The sequence below is a fragment of the Platichthys flesus genome, chromosome 2 (genome assembly GCF_949316205.1).
Source record: "Platichthys flesus chromosome 2, fPlaFle2.1, whole genome shotgun sequence".
Classification (NCBI taxonomy): domain Eukaryota; kingdom Metazoa; phylum Chordata; class Actinopteri; order Pleuronectiformes; family Pleuronectidae; genus Platichthys; species Platichthys flesus.
The window spans coordinates 28,131,695-28,155,207 of record NC_084946.1 but is presented as its reverse complement, the minus strand read 5'-3'; the positions used below and the strand labels follow the sequence as shown (position 1 = coordinate 28,155,207).

Sequence of the window (23,513 nt, the reverse complement as noted above, 5' to 3'; positions counted from 1 at the left end):
GAGGGACCCCACAGACGATGAGCGGTAAGCCTGGATCACAGCCTGGTTGAGCATCACAGATTAGAGCTGCTTCAGAAACCCTTGTATGTTTGGAGGTTCACAGGAACAAGCACATCGACTGAACCTGGTGGTCGGGCGAACACAGAAAGTTAGATCAGCACCTCACTGAGAGTCTGGAGGTCCATACTCAGATCTAAACATGTTTTCAATCCTGATCACAAGATTCACACAGAGGTTAAATATGAGCTTTGTGATGCTGCTGTCAAAATCACTGGAAATCAACGTCAGTCGCTGGACAGCAGATGTTGTTTCATTACTTTATAAAGTAAAAGTGAAGCTGTGGTGCTCACTGGCCTGCAAATACACGGAGGCAGCATTTAAACAAACAATATTTCACTCCCCTGTGACATTTACACTCATGACCCGCATCAGAGATAAACAAACAATAATCATTTTAAAGTTTATTCAGTTTAAATCTGCATTAAGCAACGTTTCGGATTCATTGAGTGACTCAGTGAATTGGAAAAGAACCAAGGATTGTTCACATCGAGGTTTGGATTCATTAACTTTCTTCATGTGATATTATTAGTTCTATAATTTTTTCATTATGACTTCATTCCTGATATACAACAAATAACTTTTATCGTATTAGATTGATCTCAAATTTTCCGTGAAAATAACAAAAAAAAACTTTTCTTGTAAATCTAAATTAAAATGGAATTTTCTCAATTTGTTTCCGAACATTGCTCCTCTCCCTTACAACCCAGATACCTGAAGACGAACAAATTGATAAATAAGTGAAAAATCTAGAAAATACAAATACTGGCAACTCTGCTAAATCTCTAAATTTATTGCAACACACTGAACAAGTCTTAACGTTTACAAATGTAACAAGAATGTTGGAAAGTTTCTGTTTTGTTATTTTTGTGCCTCTTTGGGGTGAAAATTGCTTAATGCAGCTTTAACCTCCTGTATTTTGTTTACCTCTGAAAATGCCTGAGGAGCAGCAGCAGTTCAATTCACCAACAATTCAAACATGTTTTTTTAAATATGGATGCAGAGACACGTGGGAGGAGCCGACAAGCGAAGTGAAATGAGTCTCTGTGGACAGGGGGACGTACTTTACCCAGAAGGCACCAGGAGAGCTCTTCCCGGCGACCTCTTTCCTCCTCGTCTGTATTTTGTTCATAATTTTTTTAACCAAACAACAGATTTTGACGCAAATCAATTTTGTTTTTCTAACAGTGGAAATGAGACGAAGGTAATAATATCTCTGGAGGAGGATAAGTGCGTTAAACAGAGTTATTGAAGAAGAGACAGAGATGAAATCACTGACGAGAAGGTGTGAACGTGGGCTCCTCAGTTATTTAACACTTTCACTGAAGGTCGTGAATCACACACAAGCGAAAAAATCTCCAAACGATCACGTCTCATTTCTCGTGTCTCATCCTGCGTCACTCAAAACTGTTGAAAGCTGAAATGAATCTGAAAAGTCCATAAAAACATAATTGAGGTCCAGACAATGGAAAGAAAAATAGCAGTGGCTTCATTTAGGTGTTGTGTGTCTTTGTCTCTATCTGAGTGATGCTCAGCCATTAACATGGAGAAGAAGCTGGTTTCCACTGAACCTTGTACTTGTTTGTATTATATGTAAACAGTTGTTATTTATGTCATGTGAGGATACAAGAAGCCTTAATGAGTAGACACACACTGTAAAGTCTACATACACTAATGTTATTACGCTGATGTATTAAAGTCTGTATAGTGAGCCAATTAGCCAAGGGTAATGTAGCCACACACACACACACACACACACATGCTAATTCTGAGCTCTTTATTAAGGTATGTACCAGATTCACAGTACAAATACGCTGTAAATACACATGTATACGTTTCAGATGTAGAGGACCAGCAAACGCTAAAACGCTCAGAAACCAAAATGCGCAGCGCAGGTATGAAAATTAGGAAACCTCCTCACGGCCTGAGGTTTTTATAATTCCTTCATTCAAGTTGAGATTCATTTATTAACAAACAACCATAGTAATGTGATATAGTAACTAGTAGATAAAAACAAACTGTAAATGAAATGTGTCTTAACCACAAGAATCTGCAGCAAATTAAGATATGATTTAATTTCCCCTCAAACTTATTTACTTGGTGACAAAAAAGTGACAACAGCATTATTTGGTGGAGATGTTTAAATATAAAATGAGGACATTGGATGTTTCTTATTGGTTGGAACTGTTCTATCATCTCTGGTGCAGCTCGTTAACCTCGCGGTGTCTCTGGACGGTCACGGGTTCGATTCCTGCCACCGTCTGTCTCTGCTGATGTGTCCTTGAGTATGTTTCCTCCATCAGAGCCGGAGCCTTCTGCTTGTGATGCCTTCAGGTGATCCTTGGATTGGTTGTCACTGTTTTCATAAAGTCGACCAACAGCCTTTTTGTTTGTTTGGTTTTCGTGTAGAACCAAAAACAAACTCACAAAACCTCTGAGTGTGGACTCAACGTTGTATCTGCTGACGACAGCTATAAAACAAATAGAATAAAAAGAGCACACAGCTATCATCCTCTCAGTCAGATACAAATTAATAAATAATATTAATCCGGAAAATCTCACGTGAATCAAAACATTTCCCTGCTGTTGTCGGTTTTGTTAACAGGTCCAGTTGTTGTTTCCGAGGTTGTTCCATTAGTATATTGAAGCCTGTGCTTGGCTCAGGATTATGTGGCTGACGGATGTTTCCCGGCTTCTGTTCTCATGTGGTTCGCCCGCTCCACCTCAGCTCACTTCACGTCTCTCCGCACAGATCTGGATTTTCAAACCGACCCAAACAAGATTCCCACTGTTACTCCGAAACAAGCAGTGCCTTGCTCTCAGGCACGGCTGTTTAGGTTGAGCACAAAGATCTATTCACAGAAACAGCTGAATGGAGATTTCAATATCTTGTTTTATTGCTGATTCTTATTTCGAGAGACAAACTCCACTGCAGCCGCTCAGATCTGCAGATCAAGCCAAACGATTCCTGTGATCTGAGCCTGAGAGAGGAAGCAGATGAGAGGAGATGTGAGTCAGAGGAGGATTCTGTGTGAGCGGGAAGTCGATGCAGCCGAGTGGCTGGATGACGTGAGTGGATTCTTGAAGAGATGCATGTTTAACTTGTGGGGGAAGACGAGTTGTGCATGAAGCTGAAGACTTTGAACGACTCATTCAGGTTCACACCCACTCGCCTCCAGGCCGGACGAGAGGAACAGACACGACTCAGATTAAGATTCGAACCAGCGTGAAAAGAGTCAAGTTCGTTTTTCTGCTTCAGCCTTCAGGTCCTCGTCAGTTTGGCAAACAACACAACAGCAGCAACACAACACGATAGAAGTGAAGCTTGTTGCTGCTGCTCGACTTCACACAGACGCTTAGAGCTGAAAAGCTTTCTAGAGTTTCACTTCAGGGGCTCCAGATGTTAGGGAGAGCGATTGCTGGGATCCAGATGTTGTGGAGAGTGATTGCTGGGATCCAGATGTCGGGGAGAGCGACTGTTGGCTCCAGATTTTATTGAGAGGGATTGCAGGTCTCCAGATGTTGTGGAGAGGGATTGCGGGGCTCCAGATGTTGGGGAGAGCGATTGCTCGGCTCCAGATGTTGGGGAGAGCGATTGCAAGGCTCCAGATGTTGGGAAGAGCGATTGAGGGGCTCCAGATGTTGGGGAGAGCTATTGCAAGGCTCCAGATGTTGGGGAGAGCGATTGCTGGGATCCAGATGTCTGGGAGAGCGACTGTTGGCTCCAGATGTTGGGGAGAGCGATTGTGGGGCTCCAGATGTTGGGGAGAGCGATTGCAAGGCTCCAGATGTCGGGGAGAGCGACTGTTGGCTCCAGATGTTATGGAGAGGGATTGCAGGTCTCCAGATGTTGTGGAGAGGGATTGCGGGGCTCCAGATGTTGGGGAGAGCTATTGCAAGGCTCCAGATGTTGGGGAGAGCGATTGCTGGGATCCAGATGTCTGGGAGAGCGACTGTTGGCTCCAGATGTTGGGGAGAGCGATTGTGGGGCTCCAGATGTTGGGGAGAGCGATTGCAAGGCTCCAGATGTCGGGGAGAGCGACTGTTGGCTCCAGATGTTATGGAGAGGGATTGCAGGTCTCCAGATGTTGTGGAGAGGGATTGCGGGGCTCCAGATGTTGTGGAGAGGGATTGCGGGGCTCCAGATGTTGGGGAGAGCGAATGCGGGGCTCCAGATGTTGGGGAGAGCGAATGCGGGGCTCCAGATGTTGTGGAGAGGGATTGCGGGGCTCCAGATGTTGGGGAGAGGGATTGCTGGGCTCCAGATGTTGAAGAGAGCGATTATGTTTTATGTTGTTTGTGTGTGCAGCAGTTTCTCAGACATTTTAAAGAGTAAGATACAAACTCCAGCTCCTATGGAAGGTCTTTGTGGTCTGGTTCTGATCCATCGTGCTCTTGCATCTGCTTCCCTTCATCAGACTGAGGGTCGGCAGCTGGAGTCAGTGAAGCCAGAGAGGAAGCAGAGTGAAGAGCAATGTCTCCGTCTCTCACAGAAGGTCAACGAGCTGAGAATCATTTCAGAGGAAAAGAGCAAATCCACATTCCGCTTCTTCTGCGACGTGTTTGAAGGTCAAGACCAAAGTCGAGCAGCTCGAAAATCAATCTTCATTCTGTCGGCAGCGCGATTAATCCGTTACCCTAGAAATAGTCTATTTATATCAAGGATGGTTGGTGGATCAGTTCTCGGATGACATAGAAAGTCCTTGTGAGGACGCGGCCACAGAGGACGCTCATGTCGTGTTTTTACTACAACTCATCCATAGGTGGACGTAGATGTCTTCCCCCTTATCTCAGCTGCATCTCTGTACGACAGATATTATTACAATAAAACATATTGATGAAAAAACAACTCTTCAATTTTGAGAATAAAGTTGTGATATTACCAGAATAAAGTTATAATTGAAGTATCTATAATTATGACTTTTTCTCATAATATTGTAACTTTCACCTTTTAAAAGATATTTTGTTTTACGACTTACCCTTAAATTATTATGTTAATATAAAATATAGAAAAAGCTCCCGATCTATGAATTTACCAAATTTAAGAAGAACGGATTTTTGATTTTCCATTTGATGGATTTGTTACAGCTCTTCTGGTTCAGGAAGCCGAGGATCATGGGTAATATCCAGCATTCGGACACATAGCCCAACAGAATGAATCACCACATGGGGCCACAGGGGGCGCTGCTGCTCAGTAACAGTGACATAGTGTTGTTTTAGATTGTTGGTTTTAGGTTTACTTTCTGAGGACGTCCACAGAAACACAGAGCTGCACCTGAACGTGTCGTTAAGTTCACCAACAGTGAGTTTTCTGATGAGTCAAACTATGAGTGTCTCCTCCCTCCCTCCCTCCCCACTGAAGGTCAAAGGTCGGCCCCAGCAGCAGTGTTCCTGCAGCTGTTTGGGATTCAGTCCTTTACTCAAGGACACTTCAGCAGAGCGCACGGCATCGACCTCGAGCTTCAAGTCATTAATCACGTCTCGTCCTGCTGCTTCAGAGAAAACTCCAGTTAAGGTCGAACAGGGCAGTGAAAGCAAAGCTCCTGTAGCATCGAACAAAACACGTCCCACAGGAAATATAAAGAAATAACCGTTTAGATTTAAACAGAGTGGTGGTCCTTTGTCTTCACAGGCTGGAGCTGGATGCTTCCCTTCATGTACAGATGCATTGAGCACAGACAAAACACGCAGCCGTTTCATTTTACCCCGAGACTCGATGAATGTACAAATCAACCAGGAGGTGGCGCCGTCGTCCATCATCACGGAATCTGGTTAGGAGACAAACAGTCACAGGAGCTCAGTGGGAAAAGTATTGTATAAACATTCCTGTTGTTTTTTTAAATCACGTCCTGAACATACAGAGTTGATAGACGTATATTTAGAGATGAAGGGATATTTCACATCGGAGAAACTTCCAAAACTTAAAAACATTCAAAGTCCTGTCTTGAAAAACCGAGAGAGAATCTGTGGCTCGACAGCAGCAGAGGTTTAAGCTGAAGAATCGAACTCTTGGTTGCAGGAGTTTTTCGTCTGTTCCAGAATTAATCTCCACGCGACCTTGATAAGTTCTACATCGTTTGAAAGCTCTGAGTCGTCCGGTTCTATCTGTGCAGAGAGTTTTAGGATCGTTTCACTGCAGCAGCGGTCATCAGAGGATTCATTCAGACAGGTTGTGATGGTTCCTACAAAGACAAACTAAGACTTTCAGCCTCTTTCAGCTGCCGACGCTTAAAGAATTTAAAATGTAAAGTGTTTAGAAAATCAAAACAATTCTATCCAGGTGAAATATCGCTTTAAAAAAAACTAACGAATGAACTGACACATATTAAAGTTTATAAAATGTATGTAAAGAATGTAGAAATATTCATATTGTTATCTGTGGCCTGAGAAAGATGTTGTTTGACTGTTTGTGGATCGAAGATGTGAAACTTTACAATCAGTGAACGTGACGTTTAGCACAGAACAAAAGGCTCAGTGGACATTAAAGGGATATTTCACTTTTATATTGAAGCAGTTTTCTACCGTTTCTCCTCCTGATAAAAGAAAAGGATCAGAGTGAAGAGCACAGTCACTGTTCAGGGTGTCGTTTCAATATCATCGTCATCTGACCTATGTTCCTTTTGTCATTTTATAATACTAATCAACTGCGCCCAGATATATTCCTCTTTAGATCAAACAAGGATGAATGTAGGCGTTCTGAATGTTCAATTAAATAAATATTCTCACTATAGAAAGTGATCAAACATATATACATATATCAGTGTGGGCAGGCCCGTCTTTTATCTGTGCTCGACTCTGTTGGTGGAAGCGAGCGCTGCTTCGTGTGCTTCAGGTCGTGAACCTGCATGTTTTTCACGTGTGACGCTGTAAAAACGCTGTTTCTAAATATGATTTTGTTAACGTGAACAATAAAAACAAATCTGTTTTGCTGTTGTTTTTAATCTGTTGTTCTCTCTGGTCGTTTCTCTCATAGACTCCAGTTCAACGTAGAAGTTGGATTTATTGATTTAAGATTTAAAAGAGGACGAGGAGCCAAACGGAGCTCCTCAAGGAGATCGTTCCAAAAGGTACAAAAGGAAAGTAGAAGTAGAAAATAGAGAATCCTTACACTTGGATTCAAACTGTATCCACAGATCCTCATTTTATTTCAGTTAAACCAAACATTTTAATTCATGAAAAAGGTTTTTTGATTAATTTGTATATATACATTTCTACAGTGTAAAACAGCTCAACAGCAGCTCAAACTATCCAAGAATATTCAGTAATATATGTAATATAGCAAAAGTCTAAATATAAATAGAATGTAGCCGGTGGACATGGATGGGTTATTAAAGCTGTCAAACAAATCTGATGGAGTACTTTCCTCCAATTCAAGTTGAGTAGTATAAAACATGGAAGAACAAAGTATCTAATCAAAGTATCTCTGCATCATAGGAGGTATTTTAGTAAATGTATGAGCACTACAGAGAAATGAACATGAAGAGTGGGGGAAGAAGCAGATGAACACTTTATTCATCAGGTTTAAATAGATCGGCTGAAAGTGAAAAACCACATCAGCCCATCACCAGACGTGATGAGCCACGCTGTGACCGGAGCGAGGACTCCCTGCGGTGTCTGCCACTGGATCTGTTTATCTCCCAGCATGCACTGGGAAAAGCAAAGAGACCTGTGGCTGTTTGTCTGCGACCTGCAGGGAAATACAAATGTGTTGAGCTGAAAGTGATGAGAGGAGCTGCAATGTAAATAAAATAAATGGTTTGAGGCCGATAAATAAATGACAAAGGGTTAAAGAGGAAAGTCACAGTGAGAGAAACAAAAGAATAGGAAAGAATTAAAGAGAAGGTCGAGAGTTAAACGACAGAAGAAATGGAGGATGAATAACATCTACCTCAGAGGAGGTGGATCACGGGTGATAAAGTGAAATGGTTCAATTAAAATGATTCATGATGGAGAGACACAGGAAAGGAAGGAAAGAAAGATGCAGATCAAAAAACATGAAGAACAACATCGATTCATAAATAGAGACGAAGAAGAAGACGAAGAAGAGACCAGAACATAAAGTCTGAGATTTTTATTCAGGCATTTTGACACAAGATCTGTCATCCTTGTTTTTAAATTAACAACAATCCAAACTGAAGAACTTAATCAGAACCAGGTTTCAATCTTTTCTAACAAGTTTCCAAAACACAAGCTCAAGAAAACGACCTCATGAATAAATTACAAATATGAGATGTGCTTTATTGTGATGAGAATCATTCGTTAGACACTGAGAAGGTTTTACTCTGAAAGACTGATAATTAACATGTTTTAACAGGTTGTCAAAATATCTCTGAGAAAAAAAAAAAGTTCAGACGTCAAGACAAAAAAAAAGGTTATGATCGTTTATGATGTTACTATTATTAAACACATCATGAAGACGGATCTTCAGCGTTCTTCCACGGAAGTTCTAAACACATTAGTTCTATGGAAGGAACACATCACAAAACAAAAAGGAAAAGGTTTTCTTTCAAACCCGGAGGAGATGAAGACGAGCACGAGAGAAGAAGAGCAGGAAACATCTGCTACATGAACATGTCGTCATAACCAGGAGGAGGCAGGTGGTCCGGGTCCGGCCTGAAAACAAAATAATAAGACCCATTTTCATTTATCAACTTTAAAAAGTTGAACTTTTTAAAACCAAGTGTTTTTTCATCCAGCACCAAAAACTGTACAACAGAACTTTGAGTTTCAAGTATCTGATTAAAAACTGCGTCTGGATAATAGGTAAACAAATCAAATCCATACATCTTCATTTCAGCGGAACAATACAACCAACACTCATTATATGACAACAAAGTTCAACACGACAACCTGAAGGACAAATGTCGCTTTCTCATTTTTTATTATTTCGTTTATGTAAAACAAGAATCGTGAATTATCATTTAAGTGTGATGTATGATTCCCATCTCTGGTCTTATATAACAACACGATGCTGCAGCACAGCTCCTGTTAAAAATCCATTATCTCTGTGCCGAGCGGCTAAAAGGGTAAAAGGGTGCGGCTGCTCAAATCAGCCGTCACTCATTTTTAATACTAATTGTGAATTAATGGTAAAGACTCATTGTCCTGTTTGTGTCTCTGCAGCTGATGTCTGTCTGAGAGGTTTTGTATTTTCAATCGAGTGATACATCTTCTCTCTCTCTCGCTCGGCTCATCAGGTCAGATGCAGGTAAACATCAGTTTATGTTATTAGTGAATCAACAGAGGAAGGTGTGTGTGTGTGTGTGTGTGTGTGTGTGTGTGTGTGTGTGTGTATGTGTGTATATGCGTGTGTGTCTCACCCTGCTCTGCGTTGTCCGACTGGTCCAAACGGGTCGAAGCGAGCTCCTTGGGGAACGGCCCCGGGAGGCAGAATGTCTGGGATGCCGCTGGACGGGTCAAAACCAGAGCGAGGATACCCCGACCTCAACGGGTCGAGAATCATCCCGCCACCGCCACGAGACCTGGGGGACGGGGGGGGGAACGGGCACGTTATGTTTTCATCATGAATCTGAGGTAGAGACTGAACGGACTCTGCAGCCGTGGTTTCAGTGGATTTGTGGTCAAAGCTTCATTTTGTGTGACAGACGCCAGTAATCCCCTGCTGTCTGTCACTTTATCTCAGATTAGAACCAAACTACACTGATGCTTAAAAATCAAGATTCACAGACGTGTAAATATTCTCCCATGCAAACAATGATCTGTGGGTTTTATTGTGAAGGAGAGAGAGGCGCTCACCCAAAGGGATCCAGATCTGCTCCTCCAACAGCGAAGGGAGGAGCCATGGGGTCAGGCCTGAAACACACAAAGACACACACGTAAACACATATAGTGTCATTTCTATGATTAATTTCTCAAATAATTTCTTTGTCAAGGAAAGTCACAACTGTTATTAATAACCCAAGCTCCTAAATGTGAGGACATGTCTAATTATTCACAGTGAAGCACAGAGACAAACTTCATGTGTTGCAGATCGTTCCTGTCGTCTCTCCCTCCATCTCTCCTCCTCTCTTCTTGGTCTTTCCATCCTCCATCTCCTCCGGCTGGTCTTCAAACTTTCTGTTCTCTGCGGCCCTGACTCAGTTTTCGATTACTCAAAAACTAGTAAAAAACTAGTTCCCTCCCCCTCCTTCTGTCTCTTTATCTGTTTTTCTTATTCCCTCTCTCTCTCCCTCTTTTGGCTGACTCTCTCCCCATCTGTCACTGCTCTGATCTCATCCTTATCTCCCTCCCTTCCTCCCTCCTCACTCTGCGTCTCTCCGGGGATGAGGAGGCAACAGCAGCGAGGTCGATAAAGTGCTGACATCACCTCACATCTCATCTGATCGGGCCATGGCTAAGTGAGGAGGAGGAGGAGGAGGAGGAGGAGGAGGAGGAGGAGGAGGAGGAGGAGGAGGAGGAGGAGGAGGAGGAGGAGTGTCAGACAGAATCTCTCTCTTTCTGTTCTTATGACATTTCAGTCAATGTTAAGTTTAGTTGTTTTCCAACATGAACTCTGGATAATGTGTTGTTGTTTACAGCTAGTCCACACCGGCGTCGGCCCTCATCCCCAAAAGATTAGGAATCTCCTTTTGTTTCCAAGTTCACGTCTTCGTCTTCTACGTGTACAGCTCCTCTTCTTCATCCTGAGATGTTTGTGTTCTTCCAGTTTCACGTCATCAACACGTCCACTCGCTCTCTGGGAAGTTTCCTCAATGGAGACACATCTCTTGTCTCCAATCAAGAGACCACAGACACATTCACTCACACATTAATGTGTTGTCATGGATTACCTTCCTGGAGAGGGACCCTCACTTTAACTTAGCCCTGAACCAAAGGTCGGCTTTGATTGGGGACACAGCTTTTGTCCTCAGTTGGACCCACCGTCCCTAGATGACTGGTTGGGGTTCTGAAAGTTGTCCCAACTCAAACTCTGCCCTCATTTACTCGCTTCTGCTGCTGCAGTCAACTTCCTGTCTAGACTAGGCACAAACAAACTAGGCACAAACGTAGCACGTCTGGAGGAGTGTGTGTCTGAGTGTGTGTGTTTGTGTGTGTTTGTGAGACTTTAGAGTGGCTTCAGGACAACTCTGACCGTCCTTGAGTGGCTCGGCTAAAAGACGCCGGCAGCTCAGAGACGCTGATGGAGTCTGACGCCCGGTTGTTGACACCCTGTCCCAGGTGGACCGCTCTACGTACATGTCTTCACACCACAGATCTATATGTGCGGTTAATGCTGGTTTTGTGTTGAGTCAACATGAATAAAACAATGTGAACATATTGTGGTTCATGTCAAAGAGAGAGCCAGATGAAGATGAGCAGTGAGTGTCCCCTCCTACCAGTGCGGCTGTGTTCCCTGGCGAGGATGTCTGCTGGGCATGTGGAGGGGCTCGCTCTCTCTTCTTCTTCTGTCATCCTCTTCCTCCCTCCGGCTCTTCCTCTCTGTCCTCTGTCCCATCGGTCTGTCCTGAGGTGGCAGCAGCTGAGTCTTCACCTTCTCTGACAGACTGTCTGTGTCTTTGTAGACACTGTGGAAAAAAGAAACTTAAAAATGAATGAAATGTAAATAATGAAATGAATCTTAACAACTTTCTGATAGTGACCTCCACTGAGGAGGTTATGTTTTCACCCCAGTCTGTGGGTTAATGTTTCTTTGTCAGCAGGATTATTAAAAAACTACTGTACAATTTGAGAAGGGGAAGCAAAGTCATAGTTTGGGTCATGGGCCAAGAAAGAACTCATTAAGTTTTGGTGTGGATCCAGGTGGTTTTTACCCCTCCACCCACCAGTGCAGTTTCACTCTACATCATGACGTCACCGTGACCTTTGACCACCAAGTGAAAACTGGTCCGATTTGAGGGAACTCCCGAAATGCAGATTTATGAAATCATGTCCAAAAGGCCAAAACCCTGTTTTGTCAGGCCACAGTGACCTTTGACCCCCCAAATCTAATCAGTTAATCCATGAGTCCAAAGGAATGCTTGTACCCCCCCCAGTCGGTCATGAGATGTTGTGTTCACTAGGATGGAATGGACAGACAACTCAAAAGCATAACGTCTTGGGTTACTTGATGTCAGTGGCAGTAAAAATCGGACACATTTAGGGGACTGATATTTATGAGTCTGTGGAATCTGGTGCTGAACCAAGTGAAACCCCAGATCCATCAGATGTACATGTGGTGTCGTGAGGGGACTGTTGGGTCTGCGTGAAGGTAGCAGCTCTACAGAGTGACACTCTCTCGTGTCCATGAGGTGAAAACAAAGAATCACAGACTGACCTGTCAAACGTGTGCAGCTGGTCAGCGTCCACGTGATCGCTGACGTTCACCGTGAGGTCGGACACCTGCTGCGTGCTGGAGTTCTGCACACACACACACATCCCAAGAAAACACACACGCAAACATGTTATCACACAAACGCAAAAGATCAATACATGCATACTGAAATCTGACAAACCAGGACAATATGAAACTGAAGAGGTGCAAACACGGCAGAACCGCTTCAGGCCTGAAAACATTGTCTTTGCTGACCTCTGGTGGTCAGATTAGGTTCTCGCTGAGCTGCAATCATGTACACACGCAAGGTCAACTAGTCAGTAAATACTGGTTTATACAGGGATGCTGGGAATTTAATTTGGATTAATCTTAGAGTATGAACTGAAACTCAAAACACACATAACAGTCAACAGTGTTGTGAGTGTGTCAGCAGGAGATCTGGACAAACTGAGCTCTGCTAGAAACCAGGAGCACGAGGAGCTTTTCATAAATCTGACAAAGAGTTGATCATCTGAGTTGTAATTCAACTCTCACACGGGTTTTTAAACACGCTGACATTTGGATATTAACTGATTTTAAATCTCAAAGGTCGAGAGACATACAGATCATCATAGGGGCAATTTACAATAATCATGGAACTTATTATTATTAATATTTGTAGCCATATAAACAGCTTTAGTGGGAATATTGTATTTTTCAGAATAACATTTAATGCAAGTAGACATAGTTATTGAAAACCTGCGTCACCAACAATAAAAACCAGCCTCCACCTCCTGTAACAGCTCATCTTGGTGTGGGTGTCTGTGTGAGCTGTGTGAGTTGTGTTGTTGCTGGTGTGAGCTGTGTGAGTTGTGTTGTTGTAGGTGTGAGCTGTATGAGTTGTGTGAGTTGTGTTGTTGATGTCGGTGTGAGCTGTGTGAGTTGTGTTGTTGCTGGTGTGAGCTGTGTGAGTTGTGTTGTTGTAGGTGTGAGCTGTATGAGTTGTGTGAGTTGTGTTGTTGATGTCGGTGTGAGCTGTGTGAGCTGTGTTGTTATTGGTTTGAGTTGTGTTGTTGTTTTTGTTGTTGGTGTGAGCTGTGTGATTTGTGTTGTTGTTGGTGTGAGCTTTGTGAGATGTGTAAGCTGTTGTTGGTGTGAGCTGTGTGGTTTGTGTTGTTGTTGTGAGCTGTGTGATCTGTGTTGTTGTTGGTGTGAGTTGTGTGAGCTGTGTTGTTGTTGGTGTGAGCTGTGTGATTTGTGTTGTTGTTGTTGTGAGCTGTGGGATTTGTGTTGTTGTTGTTGTGAGCTGTGTGATTTGTGTGAGCTTTTGTTGGTGTGAGCTGTGTGGTTTGTGTTGTTGTTTTGAGCTGTGTGAGTTTTGTGAGCTGTGTTGTTGTTGGTGTGAGCTGTGTGAGATGTGTTGTTGTTGTCGTTGTGAGCTGTGTGTTGTGTTGTTGTTGGTGTGAGCTGTGTGATTTGTGTTGTTGGTGGTGTGAGTTGTGTGAGCTGTGTTGTTGTTGGTGTGAGCTGTGTGATTTGTGTTGTTGTTGGTGTGAGCTGTGTGATTTGTGTTGTTGTTGTTGTGAGCTGTGTGATTTGTGTTGTTGTTGTTGTGAGCTGTGTGATTTGTGTTGTTGTTGGTGTGAGCTGTGTTGTTGTTGGTGTGAGTTGTGTGATTTGTGTTATTGTTGTGAGCTGTGTGAGTTGTGTGAGCTGTGTTGTTGTTGGTGTGAGCTGTGTGAGTTGTGTTGTTGTTGTCGTTGTGAGCTGTGTGTTGTGTTGTTGTTGGTGTGAGTTGTGTGATTTGTGTTGTTGTTGTTGTGAGCTGTGTGTTGTGTTGTTGTTGGTGTGAGCTGTGTGAGTTGTGTTGTTGTTGTCGTTGTGAGCTGTGTGTTGTGTTGTTGTTGGTGTGAGTTGTGTGATTTGTGTTGTTGTTGTTGTAAGCTGTGTGAGCTCACCATCAGGTTGAAGATCAAGCTGGAGTCAACAGTGATGGCTTTGAGCAACAGTTGTGTGTCAGTGTCGCTGGGTTGGTATCTCAGACTGTACAGCTCCTTGTTGCTGCTCCAGTCAGCAGGAAGAAGCTCGGATCTCTTATCAGTGCTGAGGGGCTGCAAAGAGAGGGAGGGACACCGAGAGAATATAAAGAGAGGGAGACAGAAAATAAAGACAATATAAAGAGAGGGAGAGAGACAGAGTATAAATAAAGAGAGAGACAATTAATCTATAAACAGAGGGGAGAGTGGGTTAGCTAACTGCAGATGACATGACAGGTTTTACAGTTATAATAAATATGTGTATAATTAATTAAACTAGATTCAGTATTAAACAACTTGTTAAATCTAAGATAGAACACGTGTCAATCTGTCTCGGTCCATTAGATATGAACAGTTTACACACACCAGCTAAAGCTAATCCAACCTGCGCAGATGACACGTGAGCGAGCTCCGGATTCCCTTGGAGAAAGTTAGATTTTAAATTCTGACTTTAGGAAAATGAGTCATCATCAAATCCAAAACGGATCGAGTTCATCAGCATGAATGATGGAGATCTGGTTTTCTATTCGGCGTGAGGATATTTCACAAACAAGCAGGTGGTTGGATGAAGCATCAGATCAACCTCTTACACACTTTACATGAGCTCCGTCGAGCGACGAGCGGTTTAAGCTCAAGTCGTTGAAACCGAATCATGGATCATGAACCGACAAATGTCACATGACGTAAATAAATATACAGACGTTAACCGATATTAACCGGGATGTAAATCGGTTGTATTCTGACTGGAGTCTGGTGCGACGTGAAGCTACCGGCTGAGTTCTCACCACATCTCCGCAGCCGACGCACCGCAGTCCGCTCTTTATCATCTCCCAGTGGACGAAGCACACCGCCGCGTCCTGCGGGCAGCTGATGTCGCCGGAGACACAGGTGAACAACACCTCCAGACCCGCCATGTTCCCTCCGAACCTGCGCGACAAACACAGTGAGGGCGAGATAGCTCAGTAGTGTCAGCGGTAGCGTTCAGAGGCACTTCCGGTGTCAACAGAACCTGCCACTGCTATGTGGCGGCAGCTCCCGTTGATGACAGACGGTTGGAGGCAAAACAAATAACATTCTGAAACCCAGCACTGTGGAAAAGTTATTTTTAAATAAAAATGATTATAAAATGTTGTCCCTATTTTACGTGTTACATGTTGTCCCTAGTCACACAAGCACATTCACATCACAACCCTCTGCCCAATTGTTTTCCACTTTCTCTTTTGACCCCGCCATTGTATCATAAAGACAGACACCATATAAATAAATTCATAATTTATGTATTGGCGTCACAAACATCATTCGTTCATTTATTAAATTCAAAGCGTCACACACCAAAGCCATGGTGTGGCAACTGCCTTATCAAATCAGTGGCAGTTGCTGTTGCCACCGGAAGTGCCTCTACCAGCTGCCGCTGCCACGACTCGAGCTCGACCCCCCCCCCCCCCCCCCCCCCCAACAACACACTCTTCCGTTTCTAGAAAAACGAAAACGAAAGTGTCGCCTCAGCGTTTCAGTGTAAAAGCTCAGCAACAACACCAACGAAGCTCCCTGAGGAAAATAGAATAAATCGAAGACATACATTTGTCTGATTTTTAATTGAGTTCCTCTCTTCCCTTTGCATCAATATAACTGCCAGATGTCAAGTAGCATTAGATCATTAATAAGAAGGATAATTTGTTGATGTATTAGTTCAATTTCATTCATTGACCAAACAAAACCATTTAATTGCATGAAAAGGAGCAGAAATAAGAATAACCTTATATAATAATTAACAAAACAGATCATCCAATTTAATTTGAAATTAAAACACAGCCCCTCAGCAACCCTTATTAGTTTCTAAGTTTAAACTACTTTTAAACAATTAATAAAAGCACACAAATCATATACTTGACACAACAAAGATGTATCAACACATTTCATTATATTTCCTCAACATTCTGGCTTTATTTATTTATATTTTTGTTTTAGACTCTTTGGTTTTTAAGTTGGATCTGCTCAAAATCTATTTCCTGAGAAAAGAAAAATTATTTATATCTAATTAATTTAGCTTTAATAGCGGAAAACATCCGTGTTGATGAATATAACTTTATACATATCTATGACTTTACGTTTACAGCCTTTTGTACGTTGTGTTTTGATCCGACACATAAAAAGTCCGGAGGGGAAAACATGCTGAGGTTTTGTGTTCCGCTCTCTCGTCATGAAGGAGGATCCATGACATGAATTTAGATTAAATACCATTCTATGATTGTTGAATATTGATAAATCAATCAAGACAATTAATAATAATAACATTAATAATCTATTAAATGAATCTTATAAATAATTGTTTTTTTCTTTATTTATTTATTTCGTCAGAGGTTCTGTCATATTGTCCGGTGCAAGAACAGACTACATTTCCCGTCGTGCCTCTCGCGGGGCGGAGAGCGCTTCCTTGTTAAGATGGCGGCTCCTTTGACGCTGCTGCTGCTCGTGGCTGTTACCCTCCGCGCTGCTCTCTTCAGGGCCGGGCTGACGGAGCTCATCTCCGGGAGGGTGGAGGTGGTGTCACCTCTGACCGCCTGGAAGAGAGGTAAGCGGGGCTGCGGCCGCTTCCCGGGCCCGGAGCAGCCGCTGAGTCCCCGCAGCGGCTGCTTCCTCCTCCCCACCCGGTGCCAGTGAACCACAAACCGGTTCAACTGCAAAGATCGTGTGTGTGTGTGTGTGTGTGTGTGTGTGTGTGTGTGTGTGTGTGTGTGTGTGTGTGTGTGTGTGTGTGTGTGTGTGTGTGTGTGTGTGTGTGTGTGTGTGTGTGTGTGTGTGTGTGTGTGTGTGTGTGTGTGTGTGTGTGTGTGTGTGTGTGTGTGTGTGTGTGTTTCTCAGATGTGGAGGCTCATTTAAAACCAGTCTGTTGGAGGAGCATTGATGTTTTTTTGTGTAAGGGGATTGACTCTCTCTACACACAGACACACATACACAGGCTACTATAGTGTGTCAGCTGCAGTAAAACACCACAACCATCATGAATTGTTCATTAGGCAGCTGCAGCAGGAAGTTGCATCATGACTACGCGTCTGTAGCTGCTTGTGTACAGAGACGGGATGTGACTTTGTCTTTGTGTGACATTTTGTTTGTGTGTCCGTTTGTCTGCAGTGGTTGAAGGTTTGGCTCTGCTGGATTTGGGCGTCTCACCGTACTCTGGAGATGTTTTCCATGAGGTGAGAGGTTCACACAAGCGGGCGCGGGGGGGGGGGGGATTTACACCATGATAAGTAATCTTCTTAAATAATAAAGAAAAGATCAATAAATGAGCAGTTCCTATTCGTAAATAACATATTCTATCATCTCTAACAAGGAAATCCAACATGGTTTGAAGAAGAGTTTATGTAATAACAATGCTGCAGAAGTTTTCATTACAGTTTTCCACGCAGTTCCACCACCAACACACTCACGTCTATATGAACATGTTTAATAATCCTTTTCTCTTCCTTTCAGACTCCTCTCATCATTTACCTCTTCCACTTCCTGGTGGACTATGCTGAGATAACGTTTATTGTGAGTGGGCATTCGTGTTTTAATGAGCCAGAGTAGAAGTCAGGTTGAAGTGTGGATCATTCCCACACGGTCCGGTATGAATACGAGGAAACATTTCTTTGTTCGTCTGGAATATGAATGACATTTCATATTTTCTCTGATAAATATGATGAAAGCTCCTCGTCATTGTGACGCTGCTTTCGTTGAAGCCAGATTTATTAATCCAGTGATTGTGTTGAAGAATATTTGTGTTTATTTTATAATGTGGTTATATTCCAGCGACTGTTGTTGACTCTTTGTGGTTGTGTCTCTTCAGTTAGCAGATGTGACCACTGCTGTGGCACTTTACCTGGCAGTGAAGGACTACAACAAACAAGTGGTAAGAAAATTGAAAAATGGGCAAACAAAATAATGCTAAACGAATTATAATATTTAATCGAGTCAATATTATTTGCTTTTTTCTATATTTCCTCTCGTGAATGTACTTGCATGTCTTTTAGTTTAATTTTATTTGAATCCCATAGCTTCTTTCCACATGAAAGGGACCAAACCATGTCCGGTGAATTATATATTTTACTCGGATAGAGTTCTTATCCCTTTCACTCTAAAACTAGAAGGTTCTTGGTTCAAATCTCGAGTTTGCACGTTCTCCCTGTGTTTGCGTGGGGTTTTCCAGTTCTCCAGTTTCCGCTCACAGTCCAAACACATAGATTGAGGTTAGGTGGATTGGAGACTCTAAACTGAGTGTTGGTGTGAATGTGCGCAGCTCTACTGTAATTATATTTATAATATTATTTATATAAGAATAACTAATATTGAAGACACATTTAGGTGTGTATCCTCTGTGTCACCCAGTGGCAGATGAGCAGTGGGTGGATTGTAGCTCTGGTGTGTTTCTCGGTCCATGTCCTCAGATATTTGACGTGTTGTCGATGCTGTTTCAGTTCAGAAAACAGAGATATGCTCTGGAGGCCGACCGCTACCCCCTCGACTGTCTGGAGCTCATCAGGAGCCCCAAGGAGATGTACTACATCCCCCTGAAAGTAGCCATGTTGTAAGTACCATGTTCCAAGTTTAGTTTTCACTAACCCTTGTTGTACTTGTGACACAAAAAACCCACAGGCGACTAATCTTCCAAACTAAAAGGTGACGTTTTATTCTCCTTCATTCTCCTCCTGTTCTTCAGTTATCTGTTGAACCCGTTCACCATCCTCTCCTGCGTCGCCATGTCCACCTGCGGCCTGAACAACGCCGTCATCGCCCTCTTCATCCTCTCTACCATAAAGGGTACGCTCGGATCTAAACCACGTCGGGATTATTCTCTGTCTGAATGTCACCCTCAGTTTTCTGGCTCAGTGATTTCACAACAGGATTTATCAGAGTATTTACCCTCTTGTGTCTGCTTCACTGATTAGAAATGGCTCTTAAAGCTGCTTTCCTCTGGCATCTAGCAGATTCTCCTCTACAGCAACTTTAAAATGCCAGAAAACAGAAAAAACTAAAATGTATTATTTATCTGTATTAATTTGTGTAATTCTGTGTTGCAGGTAATGTTTTGCTTAGTGCCATATTTCTGTCCCTGGCTACGTATCAGTCCATCTATCCTCTGACTCTGTGCGCTCCAGCTCTGCTGTACTTGATGCAGGTAGGTTGCGTGTGAATGGAACTCATTCTGAGTGTAGTTTCCTAGATTTGTGTTTAATTTAAACTCACATTCCCACGTGTGTGTCTCTCCAGCGACAGTACATCCCTGTGAACTTTCGACGGGCCGGCTTCTGGTGGTTCATCGCCCAGTACGCCTTCATGTACCTGGGCAGCCTGTTCGTCATCGTAGGCCTCTCCTTCTTCCTGCTCGGCTCCTGGGATTACCTGCCCTCCGTCTACGGCTTCATGTGAGTGTTTAACAGAAGGTGGAAGGTTCCCTGTGGGACCTCTAAAGGTGCAGCTGTTTTAGAGGTTCCCTGTTCTGTTTGTGTTGTGCATGAGGACTCGCATGCTGCTGCAGATATACTGTGAAGAGCGGCCTCACAACGGCTGAAATAACCATTCCCACTAGCTGCCTCTGAGATGTGATGGCTGGTACAACAGAGACATGAGAACGGTTCCTTCCAACAAGGCTTATTCCTTTAAGAAACCACAGACCCCATAGGAAGAAAACAACAGTAACAAAATAAATTATGATGAATGACCAAAAACCTGACTGACCTGTTTACTTCTCCTCACGTCAGAGTTAACGTCCCCTGTTCTGTGATCGTTGTCTCTTTGTTGTCCTCGTGTCACCGTGTCTGTTTTCCGTCCCTCTCCAGTCTCTCAGTTCCAGACCTGACCCCCAACATCGGCCTCTTCTGGTATTTCTTCGCCGAGATGTTTGAACACTTCCGCCTCTTCTTCCTCTGCGTCTTTCAGATCAACATTTTCTTCTACACCATCCCGCTGTCCATCAAACTCAAGTACGTCCTCTGTCTTATCCTTAACGTTGTCCGTCCTTCAGAGTTAATACAGAGCTGCTGTCCCTTCACTGACTTCACTCTAATGTGTGTGTGTGGGTGTGTGTTTGGGTGTGTGTGTTTTGCAGGGAGCATCCAGTGTTTCTGATATTCATGCAGTTGGCTGTGATCTCCATCTTTAAGTCTTACCCCACAGTGGGAGACATCGCTCTCTACATGGCCTTCCTTCCTGTCTGGAGTCACCTGCACAGATGTGAGTTTATTAAATGCAGATGTTGAATATTCAGTGGAAAGTTGTGTGGAGGCTAAAGTGTTGAAATGTACAGTAACTAAAGGTGAATGTTTGGGTCCTAACTGAGGCGGTTGACACTGGAATTGACCTCAATGACGAAGCTGCATCGAGCTACAATATGAAAATGAGATCAGGTAGATCAGGTTTCTTGTGCCAAAGATGCTCATAGAAAAAATACATATAGCTGCTGTACGTAGGGAGCTGGTGATTCAGGTCAGTTTAAGTATCCGTGCAGAAGCTTTAAATAAATATGTTTAAATTATAACCTGCAGTTGTTGGTTATAACAACACAGATCATTTGGGTTTAATGGGTTTTGTCCATTAATACCTTTTTAATGTTCTTGTTTACCTCTATAAACTAAAATCAATCAAACCGATGCTCAGTGAACCAGTAAAATATATCATTTCCAGATGTGTAATAGTAACTGTCTCTCCTTGTGGCTCTTGTTCAGTCTTGAGGAACATCTTCCTGGTGTCCTGCGTCCTGTTGGCCTGTTCCGCGTTGTTCCCGGTTCTCTGGCACCTCTGGATCTACGCCGGCAGCGCCAACTCCAACTTCTACTACGCCATAACGCTCCTGTTCAATGTGGCCCAGGTACAACCTCCTGCCTGATGTCGTCTATAGACCAAGCAACAATATGAAACTTTTTAACCTGAAACCAGCAGCTTGATTGAACTGAGTTGAGATGGTTCGGTGACTTGGAACGTTTCAAATATCGTTCTTCTTTATGATTAGCGAACACCATAATTTATCTGAATCACTCCTGTTAGTAGATTCTGTGAATGACTCCGTCTGTGTCTGTCATTTATTTCCCCTCAGATTCTGCTGATATCTGATTACTTCTATGCCTTCCTGAGGAGAGAGCACCACCTCGCCTACGGGCTGTACCTGAAGAGGAAAGACGGCTCTGAGGCGACGCTGGTGCTCAAATGAAACGCCCACTCACTCATATCCTCGGCCTGAGAGGAAGAGACTGCTCGACGGCTCACTTCTCCTCAAAGCGGACGAACACAAAGAAAAGACTTCTAAAGCCAAACTGGTTCTCCGACAGAACATCGACACGCGTGCAGAACGTGTGTCTGGTACAACTTCATATGCAAACAACAGAACTACATCATAGAACGGACTCATGCAGATGTTGGATGTGGGGAAACATCTCCCTCCTCTTTACTCTTTCACTTGCGTGAAAGCTTCACTCCACCTGGATCCTACAATGCTTTTATTTTGAAGTCTCCTCTTTGGTTGCAAGCCACTCCAGTAGAGTTTTATTTTGACGAAGTGTTTATCCTGCAGCTCCGTCCTGGACAGCTTTTATTTTGAAGCACCAACTCCCACTCCCAAGGCTTTGACTTGTAAGTCTTGTTCCTCTTTCAACACTTAAGAAGAAAATTTTAAAAAAGTGGGAAAACTTCTGCTGACATGATCATTCCTGATAATTTACAGCTCTCCCACACACACATTTTCTTTTTGTGTTCAAACTGGAAGTCATACGCAGACAGGATGAAGAAATCTTTTATTTTGAAGGGTTTTGTCTGGAAGCCTCTTTCATCTCTTCCATGTTTCTCACGTTGTTTGCTCTGTTTGTTTTTCTCTCTCTCAAAGTTCCCTCATTGATTAACAAACTCTAGATCGTCAGTGTTGCATCTCAACTGAAATCCAGGCGAACGAGAACTCACCTCATCATGGTGCATAAACCGAAACACTACCTGGGGCAGGGATCGATTCAGCTGCTGACACACACACACACACACACACACACACACACACACACACACACACACACACACACACACACACACACACACACACACACACACACACACACACACACACACACACACACACACACACACACACACACACACACACACACACACACACACACACACACACACACTGATTCATCACTAAAACCCAGATTTCTCTCTCTCTAGTCTACCGAGAGCGCATCGGACAAAGCTGACAGTGAATGTGTCTTAAATTAATAAAGTGCTTCAGAATCTGTGGAGAGAAGAAACAGATTTGTGTTTTCTGGACCAAGTTAAAGAAACTGGTTCTGCGGCGGCCTTGTGTTTACCACTCGTCAAAATTGGATCTTTGTAGCATTAGAGTTTCGGCTCATAAATTGTAAACAAACGTAATTAATCATTTATTTGGTTTTATTTGTTAGGGGGACACGATATCATAAACATTTTCTCCCTCAGTCGACACAACCTCAAAAACTCCATATGTTTCTGTTGATTTGACAGGTGATATTTTTTATCTTGTCCTCAGAAGACATTAGCTTGTGCGTAAAGATAATTTAATAAGATCTCTGTCATGGTTTAATTTCACTGTAGATTGGCATATAATAATATCCTGGCCTCTCTTCTACAGACACGTGATTAACTTCATATTTAGGTTATTATCTCACAAGCACAAGATAAGAAAATATCACCTGTCTGGATCTACAGGACTTTTATTGTGGCTCATGTCCTTAAAACTGCTCATTTGTTCCAGGTTCATCGAGGCGTTTTGATACCATGAGTGAGAAATGAGTTTTAATATTTATTTATTTCCTGCACTGAAAACTTTGCAATGAGATTTCATTTTTCCTTCTTTTCTTTGTTTTGTTATCTGAGGTCAAATCAGGAACTCTTCAGTTTTTGATACTGTAAATACTAATGTGATTTGTTTTGTTACAGATATTTAAGTGCAGGTGTGAAAGGGATGATGGTAAATTTGATGAATGAATGACCATGATGTCACAAATGATGATTATTAAACTTGAGGTGTTGGTTTACTCCGGTTTTCTGTTTTTTTTTTAAACACCACATATCAGTTGCTGTGATAATTTTTTTTTTTTACTGAGTTATCAAGCAACATAAACAATAAGTACAAATAAGTACAGCTGTGGCTGATGGCCGCTTCTTCTCTT

At 42.9% G+C, this 23,513-nt stretch overlaps 2 protein-coding genes across 2 annotated transcripts; one reads left to right on the top strand and one right to left on the bottom strand.

The window, feature by feature from the left end:
- Nucleotides 1-8,113: 8,113 nt before the first annotated feature.
- psmf1 (proteasome inhibitor subunit 1) lies at nt 8,114-15,329 on the bottom strand. Its single transcript, XM_062410665.1, has 7 exons — nt 15,129-15,329; nt 14,266-14,418; nt 12,332-12,414; nt 11,394-11,582; nt 9,814-9,870; nt 9,378-9,539; nt 8,114-8,670 (listed from the first exon to the last, which is right to left on the bottom strand). The coding sequence occupies exons 1-7, from the start codon at nt 15,255-15,257 to the stop codon at nt 8,619-8,621; spliced, it is 825 nt and encodes a 274-aa protein (XP_062266649.1). The 5' UTR covers nt 15,258-15,329; the 3' UTR covers nt 8,114-8,618.
- A 1,438-nt stretch (nt 15,330-16,767) lies between these two features.
- Nucleotides 16,768-23,378, top strand: pigu (phosphatidylinositol glycan anchor biosynthesis, class U). Its single transcript, XM_062410457.1, has 12 exons — nt 16,768-16,915; nt 17,476-17,540; nt 17,818-17,877; nt 18,173-18,235; nt 18,801-18,910; nt 19,043-19,143; nt 19,404-19,501; nt 19,594-19,748; nt 20,163-20,306; nt 20,432-20,556; nt 21,048-21,190; nt 21,416-23,378. The coding sequence occupies exons 1-12, from the start codon at nt 16,786-16,788 to the stop codon at nt 21,527-21,529; spliced, it is 1,308 nt and encodes a 435-aa protein (XP_062266441.1). The 5' UTR covers nt 16,768-16,785; the 3' UTR covers nt 21,530-23,378.
- The last annotated feature ends 135 nt before the right edge of the window (nt 23,379-23,513 follow it).